Source organism: Chiloscyllium plagiosum, unplaced genomic scaffold, assembly GCF_037043375.1.
Source record: "Chiloscyllium plagiosum isolate Xiang-an unplaced genomic scaffold, Cpla_swu_hap1 HiC_scaffold_12, whole genome shotgun sequence".
Lineage (NCBI taxonomy): Eukaryota > Metazoa > Chordata > Chondrichthyes > Orectolobiformes > Hemiscylliidae > Chiloscyllium > Chiloscyllium plagiosum.
Window position 1 is genome coordinate 31,088,378 of NW_028270150.1, and position 20,541 is coordinate 31,108,918.

General features: G+C 38.8%; 1 protein-coding gene across 14 annotated transcripts in view; it reads left to right on the forward strand.

Annotated features, from left to right (window-relative positions):
• synj1 (synaptojanin 1) overlaps window positions 1-20,541 on the forward strand; it is a 101,134-nt gene that overhangs the window by 59,880 nt on the left and 20,713 nt on the right. For 9 of the 14 annotated variants that reach the window (XM_087992599.1, XM_087992600.1, XM_087992601.1 and 6 more), the window contains 10 exons: window positions 1,929-2,013; window positions 3,114-3,254; window positions 4,179-4,371; window positions 7,525-7,683; window positions 8,720-8,876; window positions 9,603-9,720; window positions 12,219-12,434; window positions 14,178-14,256; window positions 19,538-19,700; window positions 20,296-20,535. In XM_087992599.1, coding sequence (XP_087848725.1) covers window positions 1,929-2,013; window positions 3,114-3,254; window positions 4,179-4,371; window positions 7,525-7,683; window positions 8,720-8,876; window positions 9,603-9,720; window positions 12,219-12,434; window positions 14,178-14,256; window positions 19,538-19,700; window positions 20,296-20,535 — 1,551 coding nt within the window. The remainder of the gene's footprint in view (window positions 1-1,928; window positions 2,014-3,113; window positions 3,255-4,178; window positions 4,372-7,524; window positions 7,684-8,719; window positions 8,877-9,602; window positions 9,721-12,218; window positions 12,435-14,177; window positions 14,257-19,537; window positions 19,701-20,295; window positions 20,536-20,541) is intronic. The other 5 variants (XM_087992591.1, XM_087992597.1, XM_087992596.1 and 2 more) reach the window with 1 other exon arrangement.

A 20,541-nucleotide genomic window follows, 5' to 3' on the forward strand; every position in this document is an offset into this window, starting at 1 on the left:
CTGTCATCCATATTTTCAAAGTCACCAGCAAGTACAGTTCCTTTGCAGCAGACTGCAAAATTTGGGCCTGTATTTATTTCATTAGCTTCATTTGTGCAAAGCATGATAAATTGTCCAATGTTCATGTCGTGTATTGTTGCTATTATGGCAAATGTATTGAGAAGTCCATTAGTATTTTTTTTAGATTAGATTAGATTAGATTAGATTAGATTACTTACAGTGTGAAAACAGGCCCTTCAGCCCAACAAGTTCACACCGCCCCGCCGAAGCGCAATCCACCCATACCCCTACCTTTACCCTTTACCTAACACTATGGGCAATTTAGCATGGCCAATTCACCTGACCTGCACATCTTTGGACTGTGGGAGGAAACCGGAGCACCCGGAGGAAACCCATGCAGACACGAGGAGAATGTGCAAACTCCACACAGTCAGTCGCCTGAGGCGGGAATTGAACCCGGGTCTCTGGCGCTGTGAGGCAGCTGTGAGGCAGCAGTGCTAACTGCTGTGCCACCGTGCCGCCCACTACTCGCCATAGTATCGTGATCATCCCCTCATCCTTTTTGGAGCAATAGGAATAAGCAAACAAATGCACCTTTGCCAGCATTGTCCACATCTCAAGGGTTGTTCATTTTTAAATGTCTCTATAACCCCATTCCTCCTCATCTCTTTAGCCTCCTCTCTCACCAGGCCCACAAGCCTAAACTCTCTTGTTGACTCAGCCTATTTTGCAGTCACTCCCAGACTTGGTAGCTGTGCTGTTAGCTACCAGGTCCCCATTTTGGAACTCCCCTTGAACTTCTTCACCTCTTTTAAGGCTCCTTAAAACCTGCCTCCTTCCCAAGGCCATTGTTCACCTTTTCGAATCAAACCTCTAGGTTTAGCATTTTTTATCCAATACCTATGTTAAATATTGAGACATTTTATTTGTTGAAAGCTCCCTGTAGCTAAATTACTGCAGTATCCTCCTTTTATGCTGTACTATTTTGGTTTCAGAGACCAAGTCACGCAGTTTGTTCTTTCCTCTAGTTTGGTTTCGTATCCTCATTGTGTATTTTTATTTATCTCCTAATGCGTGCCCCTTTTATTTTTGTTTTTCCAAAAGTCTTTTTCACATTTTTTTTGCTTTGAACATTTGTGGCACTTTTTTCTTGTTCTGATACCTTGTTTATTTAACTTTTGTTGCCTTTGAGTCACTGATCAAAAATAAGCTCCAAATTATTCTGATTAAATTTCCCAGCACTCAGCCCATAGCCTTGTTTACCTTGGCATCTCCTCAAATATACATTTAAATACTCTTTAAATGTTAGGAGAGGTTCTTCCTTTATCGCCGTTAAGGCAGTGAGTTCCAGATCCTGCCACTCTTTTGAGTTGGGGAAAGAAATTTCCCTCATCCCCTCTAAACCTCCTGACCCTTACCTTAAATTTGTGTCCCCAGTCATTAATCCCTCCACCAAGGTGAAAGGGGTTACTCTCTGTATCCACTACTTACGCCCCTCATAATTTTTATATATCTCAGTCTCCTCTGCTCTAAGAAAAGCAGTCCCAATGTATTCAACCTCTCTTCATAACTAAAACTGGACAGTAAGGTCACAATTTTTTTCTCGTGCAACTTTAATCCATTCACCCAGAACCTAAGTTTTCTACTCTGGGTTTATGATGATTTACTATGTGCAATCTTTAAAATAGGTACTTCCTTAACTTCCTCAACAACTTAATTGTCTGCTGTCTTCATCTGAAATTGAAAATACATAAACTAATGGTTTGTCTAAGCTTATGTCTTGATTTATAGCTACTGTTTTATAAAACCTATCTGCCATGTGTCAATTACCAAACCCGTGGAGGTTTTCACTAGCCTGGATTATTTGTATGTGCCACTTCCCTCTTTCCTGAGTATTAACCAATTTTCTTTCTTATTTCTTATGCCAGACAAGAGTGGCAAATCTGTGGACATTTTTGCTATTGGATTTGAGGAAATGGTTGAGCTCAATGCAGGAAATATTGTAAGTGCAAGGTACGTAGTAATGTATGTTTCTATTATTGGTAATTCTAATGAAGAAATAAAGTGAATGACAATCTATGCATTACCATTTAGGATCAATTTTGTATAATGTGGTTGCAAACATAAGCCAAGTGATTGTACTTTGAAATTTGGGTTTCTTTAAACATGAAGTGTACTTGTTCATGGGAGAAGAATGATTTATTGTGTTAAATTACATTTAATGGTGTTAACAATAGTATTAACACATGGGTTTCCTTTTTGACCCTAATATCATCATGCAATAATCTGAGCTGAAGTCTTTATTACATTCCAATATTGATTCTTTTGCATAACTGCTGGTTCATTTCACTTCAAATATGTCAATTTAAATCTAAGGTGGTGTTCAGGTCTAATCTTATTGATCAAGGAAATAAATTCTGCAATCTTAAAAAAATTGAAATATGTTGCAATTCTTGCAGTGAATTTACTTTGCTAGTGTGAAACACTTAGCTGGATCTTAAATTCCCTGCCCGTGGGTTTGAAGGCAAGCAAAGTGGGCACCACATCTACTGCCTGCCCACTTGACCATGCCTCCCCTACATTTATACACAGGAAGGTGAAGGTGAAGGTGTCGGGCTGCCGATCCACCCTTCGATCAATTAAGCCGTGTGTACATAACGCCAATATCATATATTGAGTGTTAAATACAGTGTTAGGACCACAGTCCATGGTGAATAATTGAATAATTATTTGCAAGTGCTTGAAAACTGAAATAAGGCTGAAAATACTAGGTTAGTCAGGCTTGCATGTAGATTGGAAAATCTCAATTTTTGTTTCAGATCCATGGCCTTCATCAGATTTGCATGTAATTGAAATTGGAACTTGGTTAAATATCATTTATCATAGGTTTTTATCTTTAGAGAAATGTTTGAAAATATGAGTAATGTTCTTGCTTTTCAATGTGGCTCATCAGATATTACCTAGTAATGTCCAAAACATTCCATTTCTTAGACTGGAGCGAAATGAGATCTTGCATTTTGCAGCAACTGTAATTTGTTCCCCAATCTAACAGATATAAGCATTATACATGTACTAGTATACTCTGATTCTTATTATGTATAACTGTTTGATAGCACTACTAATCAGAAGCTGTGGGCAGCTGAGATACAGAAGAGTATCTCCAGGGATTGCAAGTATGTTCTTTTAGCTTCTGAGCAGCTCGTGGGTGTCTGCTTGTTCGTTTTTATCCGACCACAGCACGCGCCATACATCAGGTTAGTCTGTTTTGTAACATTTGATAAGTCAAAATTTGTTTTTAGCTGTATTTCCACGACAAGAAAAAAAACAACATTGCAATATTATTTTAACAGTTCAGTAACTTGTGCAAATGTATTGTTTGAATCAAAACGCTTCACTCTGAGGCATTCAACCATCCTTTCAGGATGACAGTGATTCAGTTGTACATCAAGTTAGAGAGATACTGCCCTGTGGGCAATTAAGTTTTATAATCTTGTTTTTAAAAAAAAAAATCAGTTGAACTGCTATATACATTTGGTAAAACAACTGGTACTGGTACGTATCTATCACTTTAATGCTGCTCTTTGAACCTTCTCAACTCTGGGTATTTTCAATAGTTGCTATTTTTAATTGGCATCTGAGTTTGGGTTTTGTCCAAGTACTATGTGGACTTTTCCTCTCTAGTTATAATTAAAAGTAAATTTGTTCCACAAAAGAATGGTAATTCAGTTGGCTAGACATTAATTGAGATGTCTTTTATCTGTGAACTTGTTTTCAAATTCAGCTCATATCTTAATGGGAGTCATAATCTAGTTCTATAATTTGGCTTGAAATCGATAGTTATTTAGTGAGGTTGCTGTGCTATATGGAAAATTGTACATGAGCAGTGATCCATAATTGAGGCTGAGAAAACAAATGGAACTTTATCCTCTAGTAAACTGCTGTCCCTTGAGGTAATCCCTGTTTATTAACTTAATTCTCATTTGAAAAACATCTTATTCTTTAGTAATGATGTTATCCCTTTAAGCACAAAATTGACTAAAAATAGTAATGAAGGATATATTTTGCTATTAACAGCAAGCTGTTGGGTAAGTTTTTGCTTAAAAGGTATTTATTGACTTATTAAAACACTTTGTTAAATGTTCTCTTTTGCTAATTAGACTTATGGAATTTGATTTCAGGGATGTAGCAGTTGACACTGTTAAAACTGGAATGGGAGGAGCCACTGGTAACAAAGGGGCAGTTGCTGTTCGTATGGTGTTCCATAGTACCAGCCTTTGCTTTGTTTGTGCACATTTTGCTGCTGGCCAATCGCAAGTCAAAGAAAGGAATGAAGATTACATTGAAATAGCTCGCAAACTGAGTTTTCCAATGGTATGATCAACAACAATGGATGAATATTTTCATTCTCGTTTTGTGTTGAAGTACAAGAATTAAGGAGGCTTTAATAGTCCCTAAGTAACTTTTATTTTGTTGGCATAAAGCGCAAGTATTTATGTTTAAAGATAAAGGTATGGATTAGTAGCATGTTTGTGGAATAAATTTCATTTAAAAATATACTTGCAATGATAGCTCCTTTCAGAGCCTCAGCATGTCCTAAAGCTCTAACCATTGAAGTACTTTTGACATCTTGTAGGAAACATATTTTTTTCTGTTTCGTTCATGGGATATAGGTGTCACTGGCTTTGCAAGCATTGTTGACAATTTGAGAACAGCAAGCTCTCAAACAGCAATATAATTTTAACCAGAATTTTGTTTTATGTTGAATGAGATTTCACATTATAGGAAGGATGTGGAAGCTTTGGAAAGGTCTGATGAAGGGCTTTTGCCCGAAACGTCGATTTTGCTGCTCCTTGGATGCTGCCTGAACTGCTGTGCTCTTCCAGCACCACTAATCCAAAGGTTTTGGAAAGGATTCAGTGAAGATTTACTAGGATGTTGCCTGATTTGGAGGGAAGGTCTTATGAGGCAAGGCTGAGGGACTTGAGGCTGTTTTTCTTCAAAAGAAGAAGGTTGAGAAGTGACTTGATTGAGACATAAGATAATCAGAGGGTTAGATAGGGTGGACAGTGGGAGTCTTTTTTCTCAGATGGTGATGACTAGCACAAAGGGACATAGCTTTAAATTGAACGGTGATAGATATAGATAGATGTCAGAGGTAGTTTCTTTCCTCAGTAGTAAGGGCGTGGAATGCACTGCCTGCAACAGTAGTAGACTTGCCAGTTTTAAGGGCAATTAAATGGTCATTGGATAAACACATGGGTGAAAATGGAATAATGTAAGATAGATTGGTTTCACGGGTTAACGCAACATTGAGGGCTGAAGGGCCTGTACTGCGGTGTAATGTTCTATTAATGGAATTCCAGCATTCATTCTTTTTCAAGAGAGCTGGACTGAGGAGATTCAAGTAACTTTTATCTATGAATGGGATTGGCTTCACTTTCTTTTTTTGAGGGAAAGTTTATCACTTATTGCCTTATGAAGTTATGCACTGTGCATTAAAATAGTGCTTTTATCAGTCTAGACAAATCTTGTTTCTAAATGATTGGAAGTGCACTCATCTCTAACTCATAATGTTCTGGGTTCAAGTGTCATTCTAGTGCTTTACAGAAATCAAGCCTGCAATTGCTGCACTGTTGGTAAGTACCGTATTTTGGTTGAGACATAAACTGGCCCCATCTGCCTACTCTGAAGAATGTAAAAGAACACAAGGTGCTATTTTGAAGAAAAACAGAAGGAGACTGATCCCTGATATTCTGGCCAAAGTTTATTACTCAGTGAATATTATAAAGTCAAATTATCCGGTCATTATGCTGCTGTTTGAGAGTTTCCAGTGCACAAATTAAGTGCCATGTTTGCTAAATTACAACCATGACTGCATTTCAAAACTAAGTACAGTAAAATACATTGTACAGATTATGTCACCAGATGTTTCAATGTAATTTTTTTGAAGATATATTTCATTACTTTGTGATCTTTATTTTACTCGATTACATTGCCAAATTTCAGCCAAAATGACTCCTATAAAGCAAGTTTAAAATTAATTGCAAACATATTATAATGTGTACTACATTATTGTGGCAAAGTCATGGTGTCCCTCCTTCTGGGTCAGAAGGACCAGGTTCAAAGCCCAACAGCCCCAGGTGTTTCTCATAACATACCTGAATAAGTTGATTAAATATATCAGCAATAATGTGTTGATGTAATCTTTTAAACTGAAATATGTGCCAAAGTTTTTTCCAGTTGTGAAATCACATGAAGGCAAGTTAATTAAATAGAATGGGAGTGGCCCAGAGCTCTACTGCCATCCTCCCTCTATCTGAATTAAGTTCTGTACATAAAGGTGCAAGCTCGATGAAAGTGGTCAGTCAAAGGTCACTTAAGGACCTATTCCCACCGGAGCTAAATTATCTCCTCAAAGCAGGATGAGAATTTGCCCACCTGACTGGAAACCAGTGCAAGTTGGCTGCAGTTGTGGAGGGTGACCTTTGATCTGCACTGATTTGTGGAGGGTGCATATTGGTCAGTGACAGTCATCATCTGCCTCTCTTGCATTCTCCCAAACCCATAAACACACTCCTCACAAAGCACCTCACTGAGATTTTGCCCTTGAGATGGTTAATGTCCTCCAGGTAGTGGCGACAGGTTTCAGTGGAATTGCTGAATATGAAAACTGTTGATCCTAGCAGGTGGGACTCACTTGATCTGGGTCCTAATTCCAATTGAAAATCTATTGTGGACTAATTGGGTGCCTGATTGCTAGAGGTTTTGAGCTTTTGGAGCCTAACCACACAAGGCCTTCTCTACACAAATTTTGCTTTTGAACTTAGTCCAAAGATTCTACTCAAAGTTTTAGGTTGTGACGCAAATTTGTCGACAGAGATTTGCTGTCTCAATTATTAAGCTTAAAATGTGTTGCTGGAAAAGTGCAGCGCTTTTCCAGCAACACATTTTCAGCTCTGATCTCCAGCGTCTGATTTCATTTCCAGCATCTGCAGTCCTCACTTTCTCCTGTATCAACTATTAAGCCAACCAGTGTCCCAATTGTCAGTTAGATGCAGAATTACGGGGCACCTCCTTCATAGTTTGTTCACATTAAAATTGAAAGATGGAAAATTACAGGGGTCATCTATCTAAAGTACATTCTGGATTAGTGGTGCTGGAAGAGCACAGCAGTTCAGAACCTATCTAAAGTACATTCCTGCTCTTAATAGCTCTAGGTGATGATTGCTGACTATGACGAATCAGTGTGTTATATTGGACTCCTGATCTTGAGGCACAATGAGGGAGATTTAACAAAACCTGCCTTGTAGTAAAGACAAAAAATTGGTTCAAGATTATAGCCAGTGAAATAAGCAAATGGACTTAAAGCAAAAGCTTAAATAATTAAAGAAAACCAGGGCAGGTTTTTCCAACAATGCCAAAGTGGGAGAACTGTAAACTATTAAAAACACAGGTTATTTTGACAGAAAATAACTTTTTAACTTAACAATTTAATTCTGAGCTATGTGTTTCTGCTTTTACTAGGGGAGGTTACTATTTTCTCATGACTATATATTTTGGTGTGGAGATTTTAATTATCGCATTGATCTACCAAATGAAGAAGTAAAAGAGCTGATCAGACAACAGAACTGGGACTCTCTCCTTTCAGGAGATCAACTTATTAATCAGAAAAATGCTGGACATGTAAGATAAAAGTTTATTTTTAAAGTGTTAAGTTTAATGTTTATCAATATTATATGTGAAAAGTACATTTGTAGAAGACTCTTAAATAACATTATTTTTGTCAAATAAATATTTTTTAACGGTCGGACTGCAGGGAGGCAGAGAATATAGCACGTCTTACTCCATCTTGTAATTGAACTTTAATTAGCAAAAAATAGATCTAATGTAGTATTTGAATTCTCTAAATTGAAGAACGTGTTCAGACAATGCATTTATGCCCTTTTTGCAACCTGCTAGTGTTGTGTTGTGAATGGTTTCAAAACTGTTGTGCACAAAGTATAAAACTAAATCAATAAATATTACAAGATGACACATTCCTTATGAAACAAATTTTTAAAATCGCTACAGAAACGGTTACCTTGACATCTAGAGCTGAAGAACGTTCATAACAGCAAAACTGGACTATTCAGCAGGTCTGGCAGCATTTCTTTCCATTCCTGATGAAAGGTCTTTGACCTGAGATGTCAGCACATCTGCCAGACCTACGAAATCTTTCCAGTTCTGATTAAAAGGACATCAACCTGAAAGGTTAACTCTTGTTCCTCTCCATAGATGCTGTCTAACCTGCTGAGTTTTTCTACTCTTTCTTATTTAGATTTCCAACATTTGCAATATTTTACTATTGTAAATGCAAGAATATCTCAAAAGATCATGGTAGAAGGCCAATTTTACTTAATTATTGCCACTTACTTAAAATCCACTGAATGTTATACTCTTGCTTCATACTTAAATGACAAGCAAGTTGATTGAACTTCCTAGAAAATGTAACTTTCACTCAGTACAACAAAATGTTAATTTAATGTTCAGTATTTCATACCAGAAGTACCAAATATATCTTTCCCAAACCATCTGCATACAATTTGCAGTTGTGAAATTTGCAGTGTAATTCACATCTGTAAGGTCATGAGACCATATCTGTCCAGCAAGGAACAATTGTTCTAGTTTTCAATCTGATAATTTGATCAGTTGGTTAAATCATTTCTGTTTGCTTTTGCAGATTTTCCGAGAATTCTTAGAAGGTAGAATAAACTTTGCACCAACATACAAATATGACCTGTTCTCAGATGATTATGACACAAGTGAGAAATGTCGAACACCAGCCTGGACGGATCGAATTCTTTGGAAAAGAAGAAAATGGCCGGTTGACAAATCAGGTATGATAAATTAATTTACTGATGTGTATTGTTACTTTACTTGTCTACTTGTACCTCACGCTTACCTATTTTTCTTGTGCTGTCTTGATCCTCTGCATTGTACAGATAACCATGCTATTCTTGTTCTCCCCGATTCCCATCCACCTGTACCCATCACCTTTTTTGCAGGGTGCAAAATGTCAGATAACTTGCAACTCCAGTCTGCTGACCATGCTTCCTATAAGTGTAGATGTTTGGTAATGTGCACTTAACCCTAAACATTTTCAGCTTCCTGCATGTGACTGGTTGTTTTGTAACTTAGAGAACGCCAGCTGTGTTTAAAGGATATATACTGTATGCAGAGTACAAAAATACCTGCCATTCCTGATTTATCTTTTAATCAGTTAAAACAGGAAGTCAGCTGCTGCTCCAATATTCTTATTTTGTGCATGACCTGTCTTCATTTTTGAGTCCGGAGATGCAACAGGATTTTGAATAGAAGTATTCCAAAGGTTCTAAGTACAACCACTGCTGGGACGTTTGCCTCAACTTGAACTACCAACTCATCATGAAAATAACACATTGCACAATAAAGTTTAGATGTCAAGTTCTCAATGCACATCCATTATGCAAATTTACAAAACTATCCACTGGCTTCCACTGTCCTTAGATTTTTATTTATTTTGTGGCAGCAGGTGATTGAGGAAAGAAATTCACGCTGTATCCATTACTTTCTGTCTTTTGCAGCTGAAGACCTGGATTTGTTGAATTCCAGTATTAAGGATGAACATAAGCTAACTAATTCTTGGAGTCCTGGAACACTCACATATTATGGACGAGCAGAACTGAAAACATCTGATCATAGGTCCAGTAAACATATTTGTTATTGAAGCAATGTGAAATCTAGGGTTATAGAAGCCAAATATCTGAAATAATATTCAAAGTAAAATTATTAACAATTTACTTTTGAGTTTATCAGTTGATTTCATAGGTTGGTCACCGATATATTAAACTTTTAAAAATGCATGACATGTGAATGCACTGAATGACTTCATGTTGAAACAGAAGTTAAAGACTGGTCATTTAGCCCATTGAATTCACTCACAATGGCTTCCAAATGATCATGGCTGATTCTTTAGCTCTCGGCCATACTTTCACCATATCCCTTGACACTTTAGCTCCTGAAAAGCTATTTCTTCAATATATTCAGTGAGAACTGGAAACAATGTAGAATTCAGCCGTAGAGGACCGAGAGGTTGATTTAAATGGGGAGGAAAAAAAGGAGTAAGTGTGTAAAATTGCAAGGAATACAGAAGAAGTGGAACACACACTCTTCCCTATATGTAAATAGAGAAAAAGAAAGTGAAAACAAATTTGGGCCCTTACAGTCTCAAAGGGGGAGAACTAAAAATGGCAAACAAGGAAATTCCAGAGTAATTAAACTGCTACTTTCATTCTGCCTTCACAAAAGGCGGCATAAATAATTCCACAAAAATGCTTGGGTCAGTTGGCAAGTGGAAATTGAAAGAAATTAGTTTTTAAAAAAAAGTGCATGAGAAATTAATGGGACTGAAAGCTTAGTAGTCCTCAAAGCCCAATCTATTTGCCAGAGTGTGCAGTACTCTGCAGTTTGACCTCCTTATCCATGAAAATATACATTAGAAGGAGATGGCCATGGAAAAAGTGGATGCATTTGGTCACAATCTTCTAAAATTATATAGATTCCAGAACAGGCCTAGCAAATGTAATGCCTTTATTTAAAAAGCAGTGAGAAAACCTGAAAATGCAGCTGGTTAGCTTAGTTGAGTTGTACAGAAGATGTGATAATTGTACATTTGGAGTCACTTAGTGAGGATGTGATAATTGTACATTTGGAAGATATCAATTAGATTACGTAAAGTCAACGTAGTTTTTAATGAAAGAAAAATCATGTTTAACAAACCTAATGGATTTTTTCTGAGAATGTAATAGTAGAATCGGGGGTGGGAGAAAACTAGTGGATGCATTTCAAAGTTTTTGATAATGTTCCACATGAAAGGTCAGCAGGCAAAATCAGAGCACATAAAATTAGTGGTACTACACAGGTATAGATTGAGAATTTATTAGCAGACAAAGTAAAGAGGGAATAAGTACACTAAATGTCATCTGATGTACATCCCTGCTTTTATATTCCAGTCCCCTCAAGATGAATGATGTTGTATTTGCCTTCCTAACTACCTACTGAACCTGAACGTTTATCTTAAGAGTTTACCTCAGGCGGCACAGTGGCTCAGTGTTTAACACTGCTGCCTCAAATGCCAGGGACCCAGGTTCAATTCCAGCTTTGGGCAATTGTCTGTGTCGAGTTTGCACATTCTCCCGTGTCTGCGTGGGTTTCCTCTGGGTGCACCGGTTTCCTCCCACACTCCAAAGATGTGCAGGTCAGGTGAATTGGCCATGCTAAGTTGCCCATAGTGTTGGCTGCATTAGTCAGAGGGAAATGGGTCTGGATGGGTTACTCTTCAGAGGGTTTGTGTGGACTTGTTGGGCTGAAGGGCCTGTTTCCACACTGTAGGGAACCTAATCTAATCTGATACATAGACTAGGACTCCCAAGTCCTTTTGCAGTTCAGATTTCTGAATTTTCTTCCCATTTAGAAAATAGTCCATGCCTGTTTTCTTCCGACCTAAGTGCATGACCTCTTGCTTTCCCACGTTGTATTTCATCTACCACTTCTTTGGCTACTCTCCTAACCCTGTCTAAATCTTTCTGCAGCAACTCCATCTCCTCAATACTACCTGTTCCGCCACCTACCCTTGTATCATCTGTAAACAGCCAGAATGCCATTGGTTCCTGCATCCAGATCATTAATATAGAAAGTGAAAAGTCATGGTCCCAACACCGACCCTTGTGGAACATCACTTATCACCGGCTTCCATCCTGAGAAGGATTTCTTTATCCCCACTCTCTGCCTATGTTGCAGTTTGCCTTTCCAGAAATAGATTTGTTTTCCTAAATGTATTGCTTCCTTGCTAATACAACGTTCCACTGACTCCAGTCACCAGCCTGTCCCTTGCCAACATTTATCTTTAGGTTCAGTGATCTTCAGTGTCTGCTTAACTTTTAAAAGACTTGTCCATTACAAGTTATGTACTTAGGGAATGGCCACACAAAAAAAAATTGCATGCAACACAACTCATCATAGTGTGCCTGTGTGGATTGGGGGGATGGTTCAAGAGAATTGACATATGCATTAATTGAATACATTAATTGCAGTTGCACGAACTGCTATTTACTGCAATCAGTCGCACAATGCTGTCTTCTTTGATTATAAGTTTATAAAGTTTTTGTACACCAATTACAGTTCAATTTTTTTTTAATTAGGCCTGTGGTTGCTACAGTAGACATAGACATATTTGAGGTGGATCCTGAAGCTCGACAAAGAGTGTACAAGGAAGTTATTGCTCTCCAGGGACCACCTGATGGAACAGTGGTTACTTCACTGACCAGCTCCTCCCCAAACCAGGATCATTTTGATGATAACTTAATTGATCAACTGCTTCAGAAATTTGCTGCATATGGTGATGTTATTTTGATCAGGTAACAATGAATATTTTTGTCTATATCTTCGGCTTTTTGTTTCAATAACAAAAATAGAGTAATTATGCTGCATCGTGAAATATTATCCAGTTTGCAAGTTTCTCCTTGTGAAGTAACAGTTTATGTTCTTGATTAGTATTTATCAGTTATACTTTATGCTATTAGAAGGGCACCAATTCACATAAGAAGAACATTGTGATATAATACACATGGCTATATCAAAGTATTGGCTGTTGCCACCCAAGACAAATGTAATGGATAAGTTCTTTCCTCTGCCAATCATCTAATCCCTCTTCTAAGTATACTGTTTCCTTGCTAGTTCAATGTTCCGCTGACACCAGTCACCATCCAGTCTCTTGTCAACGTGACTATGATAATTACTTGCTAAAAATGTGCAAACATTGGGCTGGATTTTACCAGCCCTTTGGGAACAAGCTGGAATGTGGGAAGGATGATGATATGGCAAACTGAGTGGTGTGCCTGTTGTCTTTTTGCCTCTATGCCTTTATTTTCATGACAGGGCAGATGGTATATGGTCCTTCAACCCAGAATTCAATTGACCCACTTAAATTTGTGTTTTGTATACCTTTCCTACCATTTGTTTGGCAATAGGGTGTTGGCTTTTCCAGCACGGTGTAGCTCACTGAGGGACCCCTGCCTGCACCATGGCACCAATTGTCAGCAGTGCCCTGCCTCCTTACTTGCTGGGGTCTGCCTGATTGGTCCCAAGATCTCTCAAATTCATCTGGTTGAGAGCAAATATTCATTGATGTGCTCTTCTCCAAGGTGAATTTCTGATGGTGCTACTGAATTGCTGGCCTTTTGATTGTTTGCCAGCTCTTCAGGTAATCAACCATCCTTAAGATTAATTAATCTTAATTAGTAATCTTAATCAGTAATTATTTAATCGGCTGCCATTGGCAAAATGTAGTCTTGGATCTTGCTGATTGTTGAAGCTGGTTCACTCCACAACTTTGCCACCAGCACTCCATCTAGCCCATAAATTTCTGGAAGGAGTTGCTGGAAAGCAATCTACAATGGATGAGGGAATCTTTATGAAACTAAAGAAAGCTTAAGAGCTAGTGCAACAGTTGGACACAAGTGGGCATGAGCTGTCAGGAGAATTGTAGGAATGATTTTATGCATAGACAATGGTTAAGAACCTGGAAATTTCAAGGTCCAGGGAAGAAGCTAAAGTGTTGGAATAGACCCAGTAGTTCAAGTAAAAGGAATTTGCCAACATGTGTTTCAAGTTGGATGGTTTATTTCTGAACTGTAACAGTCTCAAGTTATGTAAGTGGTAATAAGAGGTTTTCCTTTAGAATCTGAAAGCAAGGTACTTTCTTTGGAAAAATACAGATATATTATGATTTCCAGATGTAAAATTTTCTGGTAATCTGTTAACTTCTCTATTTCAGAAATTATTGTCTAGTCTTGCAATGGGTCAAACAATTTTAAGATATAAGTCAGCATCATACAGAGCATTTGGCACAGAGCTGCTTTAAAAAGATATAAGTAGCGCACACAAATAAAATGTCAATGATTTCAAGACTAGATCTATATTTTGGGCTATAATGTTTCTACTGAAATGTCGGTGTTATGGTTCCAAACCAAGCTCTTGATCTCTTATTAGACCTGAATTCTCTTTATCTCCTGACTTCCTACAGAGTGCATTAATTGTTGTACCCTTTGCACTGGTATTTAGTATGTAAAATCATAAAACTCTGGTGTCCTTTGTTTCAGGTTTGTAGAAGATAAAATGTGGGTCACATTCTTGGAAGGTAGTTCTGCTTTATCAGTGCAGAGGTTAAACGGCACTGAAGTAAGTAAAAGTCCTGATCAGTATTGTAAACAGCGTTTGCTGAATATTGCTCATTTGAAGTGCTGGAAATATATTTGTCCGGCAAAGAACACGCTTCTGTCGACTAGCTGCCCAATCCCTCTCAACAATCTAATCTTGTCCATAAGACACAGGAGCAGAATTAGACCATTTGGCCCATTGAGACTGCTCTGCCATTCAATCGTGGTTGATAAGTGTCTCAACACCCTTCTCCCCATAACCTTTGGTCCCCTTATCGATCAAGAACCTAGCTATCTCTAAATAAAATACCCTCAATAACTTGACCTCCACAGTCTTCTGTGCAATGATTCACCACCCTCTGGCTGAAGAAATTCCTCTTCATTTCAGTTCTAAAGGGTTGTCCCTTCATTGTGAGGCTGTGCCCTTCGGTCCTAGTATTTCCTATTAGTGGAAACATATTCTCCATGTCTACTCTATCCGGACCCCTAAGTTTTCCAAAAGTTTCAGTGAGATCCCTATTCAATCTTCTAAACTCCGTTGAATACAGACCCAAAGTCCTCAACCACTCTTCACCCCTGGGATCATTCTTAAAGCACCTGTGAACCCTCTCAAAGGCTTCTTGATATGGGGCCCAAAATAACTCTCCATATTCCAAATACAGTGTGACCAGAGCTCTTGTATTCTGACCCTTTTGAAATGAATGCTGTTGTTGCATATGTATTCCAAACTGTCACTGAATCTGCATGTTAACCTGAACTAGGACTCTCTGTGCTTCAGATTTCTGGAACCTTACCACATTTAGAAAATAGTCTATGCCTCTGGTACAGCAAAGAACTATACAGCCTAGGAACAAACCTTTAGCCCACAATGCCTGTGCTGACTGTGAGTTAATACGCTAATCGTCTTCTACCAAAGTGCATAACCTCACATTTTCTCACATTGTATTCCATCTTCCACATCTTTGCCCACTTGCCTAACCTGTCCAAGTCTTTCTGCAGCCTCTTTACTTTCTCAACACTATCTATCCCTTCAACTATTTTTGTCATCTGAAAACTTAGCAACAATGACCTCAGTACCTTTTCCAGATTGTTAATGCATAACATGAATAGTTGTGATGCCAACATTGCCCCCGTGAAGCCTTACACCTCACTGCTGTCGAGAAAAAGATCCTTTTATTCCTGCACTCTGCCAGTCAGCCAATCTTCTATCCATACTAATACTTTGTCCTTAACTCCTTGGTCTGTTATCTATCTTAGCCTTCTGTATAGCATCTTGTTACGTCCACAGTTACTGGCTCTCCTTTGTCTAATTTGGTCAAGACCTCCTCAAAGACTTCTAACTGATGTCATGCATGACCCCCCCACTCCCCCCTTGATGAAGCCATACTGACTCAGGTCTATAATACCACTGGAAGTGAATTGTAGAACTTAGGACCCAGCAAGATGAATGATTCCCACCAACAGTAAATTAATCATGGTTAGGGATTGCAAGATGTCAAAGCTTGAGGAATGTCGAGATTTCAGGAATACAGAGCTAGAAGCATCACAGAGATAGAAAAGTTGAATATTTGGAGTTTTGAAATCAAAATATTGACAGATGAAAGGATCTAATACAGGTCAGCGAGAATGGGGTGATTGGTAAATAGGATCAAGTGTGTGGTGCTGGAAAAGTACCTGAGTCATTCCTGATGAAGGGCTTATGCCCGAAACGTCAATTCTTCTGCTCCTCGGATGCTGCCTGACTGGCTGTGCTTTTCCAACACCACACTCTCGACTCTGATCTCCGCATCTGCAGTCCTCACTTTCTCCTGATTGGTAAATAGGACTTGGATTGCAGTAAAAACCCAACTAGGTCATCAATGTGCCTTTAGGAAAAGAAACCTGTTCTTCTTACTCAGTTTGATCCAAACTTGACTCTAGTCCCACATCAAGTTTGATCTTTAACAACTCTTGGCAAAACACGAGACAGGGTCTTTATAGGGATCTAAGTGATTTGGGCTGTGCAGGATTTATGGCAGAATCATAAAAGTTCAGCAAAGCCTATCTCAACATCAGGAACAGCTCACTGCGTCTTTTATGCATTTGCTGAACAGGGAGGCAAGTTTCTTGTTCAGCAGAAGTGAGTTGCCATGTTAAAGGTGCTAATGGCTTGTCAAATGCTTTATTAATGCTCATCTCATTAAGATTCAGTTTCCCGGACTACCAAACATGTTGAATAAATTAGACATTAAGAATTTTTGATATGGAAGTCAGTGATAATGTGGCAACTCCAGCTCAGTGCTGGCTGCGTGGAGCTCAACATCAAACACATTTCAGGGTTGCCCGATTGTTATCTTATCACCCACTCGCTTATCGCCTACCTGTATGCTTGCAGCATCCACACCTTGGTTTTCTTTGGCATGCCATGCGTGTTAGCACATTAGTACTTCACATGGTGTGTGGAGTCAGTGCCATTTTGGTGAAAGTGCAAGATCTAAGTCATCTGGATGCTAGGACATTGCAGGGACAAAAACATGATGCATATATTTGCAGACTCCGGCGATATTTCATTTGTCATAATTTATTGACACATCTGCAATTCATACAAGTAATTTGGGAGTCAAGAATAGTTTGCACTTCGCCATGTTCAAATCTAATACTCTGAAGTTACCTGCCATGACTTGAAAGGAGGAGAATACTAACTATAAAACTGTCCCACCACTTGTGGAACTTATGAGAGTACTGTGGGAGAAGGAATATATAGTTCATCATAAGTATGAAGATGGACTTTTCTGTTCTTCAGTGACAAGTTTCATGGTTGATGAGAATCTGGGATAGGAAATGATTCGGAGCACACCAAGTGTTCCCTTTTTGGTGTCATTTGGTCAGTCAGCTGGCACAATACTTTTACCAAGTTGGTGTACATGCTCTGACCAGGGCTATGATGGAGCAGATGATGGGGCTGAGGGTGCAATTCTACTTCTCAAATCAGACTTAGGTGGTGCATCTCGAATAATCAAGATGGTGTGCTGTACCATTCTTGTGTGCTGTGCACTGCACATCTGCAGTGGGCAACGATGCAATGTGATGTACGTGGAGGAGTCAGGAGCAGCCTTCTCAGGAGCAGGACGAGGACATTGAGCTGGAGAAAGCTTCTTGTGGTGCTACAAGACAGACACTATGTTCCAGTAGATGCAAACTGGGCACAGAAGATGGCTTGATGGATCGAATGACTTACTCCTGTTACTATTCCTTATGGTCTTAAGATCATCTTGGAATTATAGGCAGTAGTTATTCATCATACCGGCATTTGATTTGCACTGTGACCACAAATTGCAGCTTCTACTCATTCCTTCCATGTTCATTTTTACTGGCTGTTAATGGAAGCTCATGTTTGGGCTGTCTGATTGGTATGTGATGTTCCTCTACAGGACGCTGATAAGATTTAGGTGTCCAATGGGCTTTGAGAGTAGAGTAGCTCTGACTTCGAGATGCTGTTTAGATGGGATGTAACTAAGGACAGGTAAATTGTGATATGGTGAGAGGATGAGTTCATATGCATGAGTAAAGTGTCAGCCATGCTGGCTGCATTTTGTGAGCAGTGTGCTTTTGTGACTGTTATACAATTATGTCGCTGATGAGGAACAATGCCAGTTTGCTAATGCTTGTTCTGATGCAACATGGCTTTTGAAAGATGGTACAAGTACAAGAGTCTTTTGGCGGATATCCACTGAGTGGTGCATTGTTCTGGGGGAAACACATGCTTAAATGGGACTAGAAATGGACCGTGCTGGATGCCATGGGTGGGGCAGGTAGTTAAGATATGCTGGATAAGAGACAGTGAGAAGGTGAGAAAGCTCACTGGAGTTCACAGTGAGTATCCCTCCAAAAATTGACACAACATGCACTTATCTGAAAAAGCATAAGATTCAGCCCAGTCACTCCTTACTAGTCTGCTTACCAAGACTTTCACCGGATCTGTTAGTCGTGCGATCACTTTTTTCTATTTTGTCACATACTGCATTTGTTGTTTTGCGTGTGTGTAGCCCCAGTTGCAACTTTATCTGGTTTTCTAATGCATGATGAGCATGCTGAGAGCTGTATTTACATTCTTTACTGAACTAGTTTTACAATGAGGTGCAGGTAGTGTGGTCCTAGAGGTCTCAGTCTGTGGTGGTTTCTGTAAGCTTTCTGGTTTCAGACCTTACTACTACATCAACATTCTTGAAGGTCTTTAGAGTGTTCGCCTTGGCTGAATGACTCCTGTCCTTAGGTTGGAAAGTCTTTGCTTCAAATCCCATTGGGGGGAGCGCAGGTATTAGTGGGTGGTAAGGCAGCTCGGACTCTCTTTCAGTTATCTTTTTATTCATAAACTATTTGCAGGATTGTGGTGACTGTTGAAGCTTTTTGCTGTATTTTACTGTATAATTTGCTGTAAAGTGCAAGTGACAATAAGTAAATCATTCATCATTCATTCAAGTTGACACTAATGAGTATGAACATTTTATGGAAACTGATAGAAATAAGAGAAATCTGAATCTACTTGCACTTTGATGCAAATATTTCATGGAATTTGACTACTCTGCCATTTCTGCATATTAACTGTAAAATTCTAGCCTTCAGTTTGAAGTTTCAAATCTCTTCTTGCACTTTTATTTTATTTCAGAGCATTACAGCTCATGTTAACCAGTTAAAGTGTTACAGTCAGCCGAGATATTTGTTTAGACTTTAATATTGGATTTTTATAATTTTAGTGATGAAGTTTAAACATTTGGTCCATTTCCAGACTGCAAGGCTTTCTCTTTTTGGACACACTGTCATGTACAATGATTGGAGCCCACTGATTGCCTGTGCAGGGTTTGGGGGAGCCTCTTAGTGCTTCTGAATAAGTTTCTTTCTAAAGCTTTGTTGATGGAGGATTGGCAAGCAAATAAATGAATTTGTGCAGTAACTGGAAAGCAGCGGGAGAAATAACAAAGTTCAATGGGAGAGATGTAGCCATGGAGAGAAGGCAAGAGAGGAATGCAGAACTTGGTGTAGGTAGAGAGGAGCAGAAATAAAAATATGGAAGCATTTATCAAGTGAAAGTAGAAAGCAACAAGGAAAGAGGATTAGAGACTTGGAGTAAGCCCCTATAAGAAGATTTCTATACAAGTACAGGACTTTCATGTAGTCTCAGAAAAATAGTGAATTCAATAATCAACTGAATCTTGCCTGAGTACCAACAGATTAAAGTGACTTAGTTGATGATCCTTTGCAGAATTACTGAAACATGTCCTGATCGAATGATTTTGTGTTGGGGGGGATAATAAATGTCATTGCAGGTTTTGGGCAGGACACTCCACATTTGCCTGAAGAATCCAGATTGGACCACTAAATTAGAGGAAGAGATGAGTCTGGAAAGAAGTGGTCTTGGTTTACCAGTCTCGACTAGCTCCATGCTGCTTGGAGAGGATACAGAAGTTACTGCTGACTATGATATGGAAGGTATGTTATTGAGCATAGGGTTGGTTTGCATGTAATGCACGATTTGCAATTTTAATATTCAATAGCTTGTAGCAAAATGATTTGACTGTGATTAAATCAATCCATAAGCAAAGATCTGTCAAATGATTGAATTGGGCACAAAAATAAATTGCTGGCAGTATTTGCAGCTAATTCTTCTAATGTCATTTATAAGTGAAATTGTTTGAAAATGAAGGAGCAAATTACTGCAGATGCTGGACTCCACTGAAAATAAGGATTGCAGATCGCAGTAGATCAGGCAGCATCCATCAGAAGAAAGTAGGCTGATGAAAAATCATCGAGACTCCAATGTTGGCTTGCTTTCTCTTCATGGATGCTGCCTGCCCGTTGTGATCTCCAGAATTTTGTTTTCAAATGATATTTGATGAATAAATGTAGTTTGGCTATTCTACGCAACTTAGAAATAGAGGTCTACAATTAATTAACATTCAACAAAATATTCACTTTGCAATTTTGTCAAGTAATTCTGCCTTGAATGATAAACTCATTAAACAAAGTAAAGGTAAAGATTGGTATAAACTTAAAGAATTTGTTACGAATTTGTGTTTCTCATCAGGTATCTCATACTGTTTTAATACAGGGGATGTGGATGAATATAGTGCTGACGTAGATGAAATTCCTCAGCATTTGCAGCCTGTCTCTGGTTCAGGTTCAGGTACCTCTCCTGCTTCAACTCCAAGGACAAGTCCATGTCCATCTCCCACAATACCAGAGATGCCTCTACCAACACTGCCGAGTAGACCAAGTAGAGCAGCCTCCAGAACAGTTGCAGTTCAACAAGAGCAGCCTCAACAAGGTAATG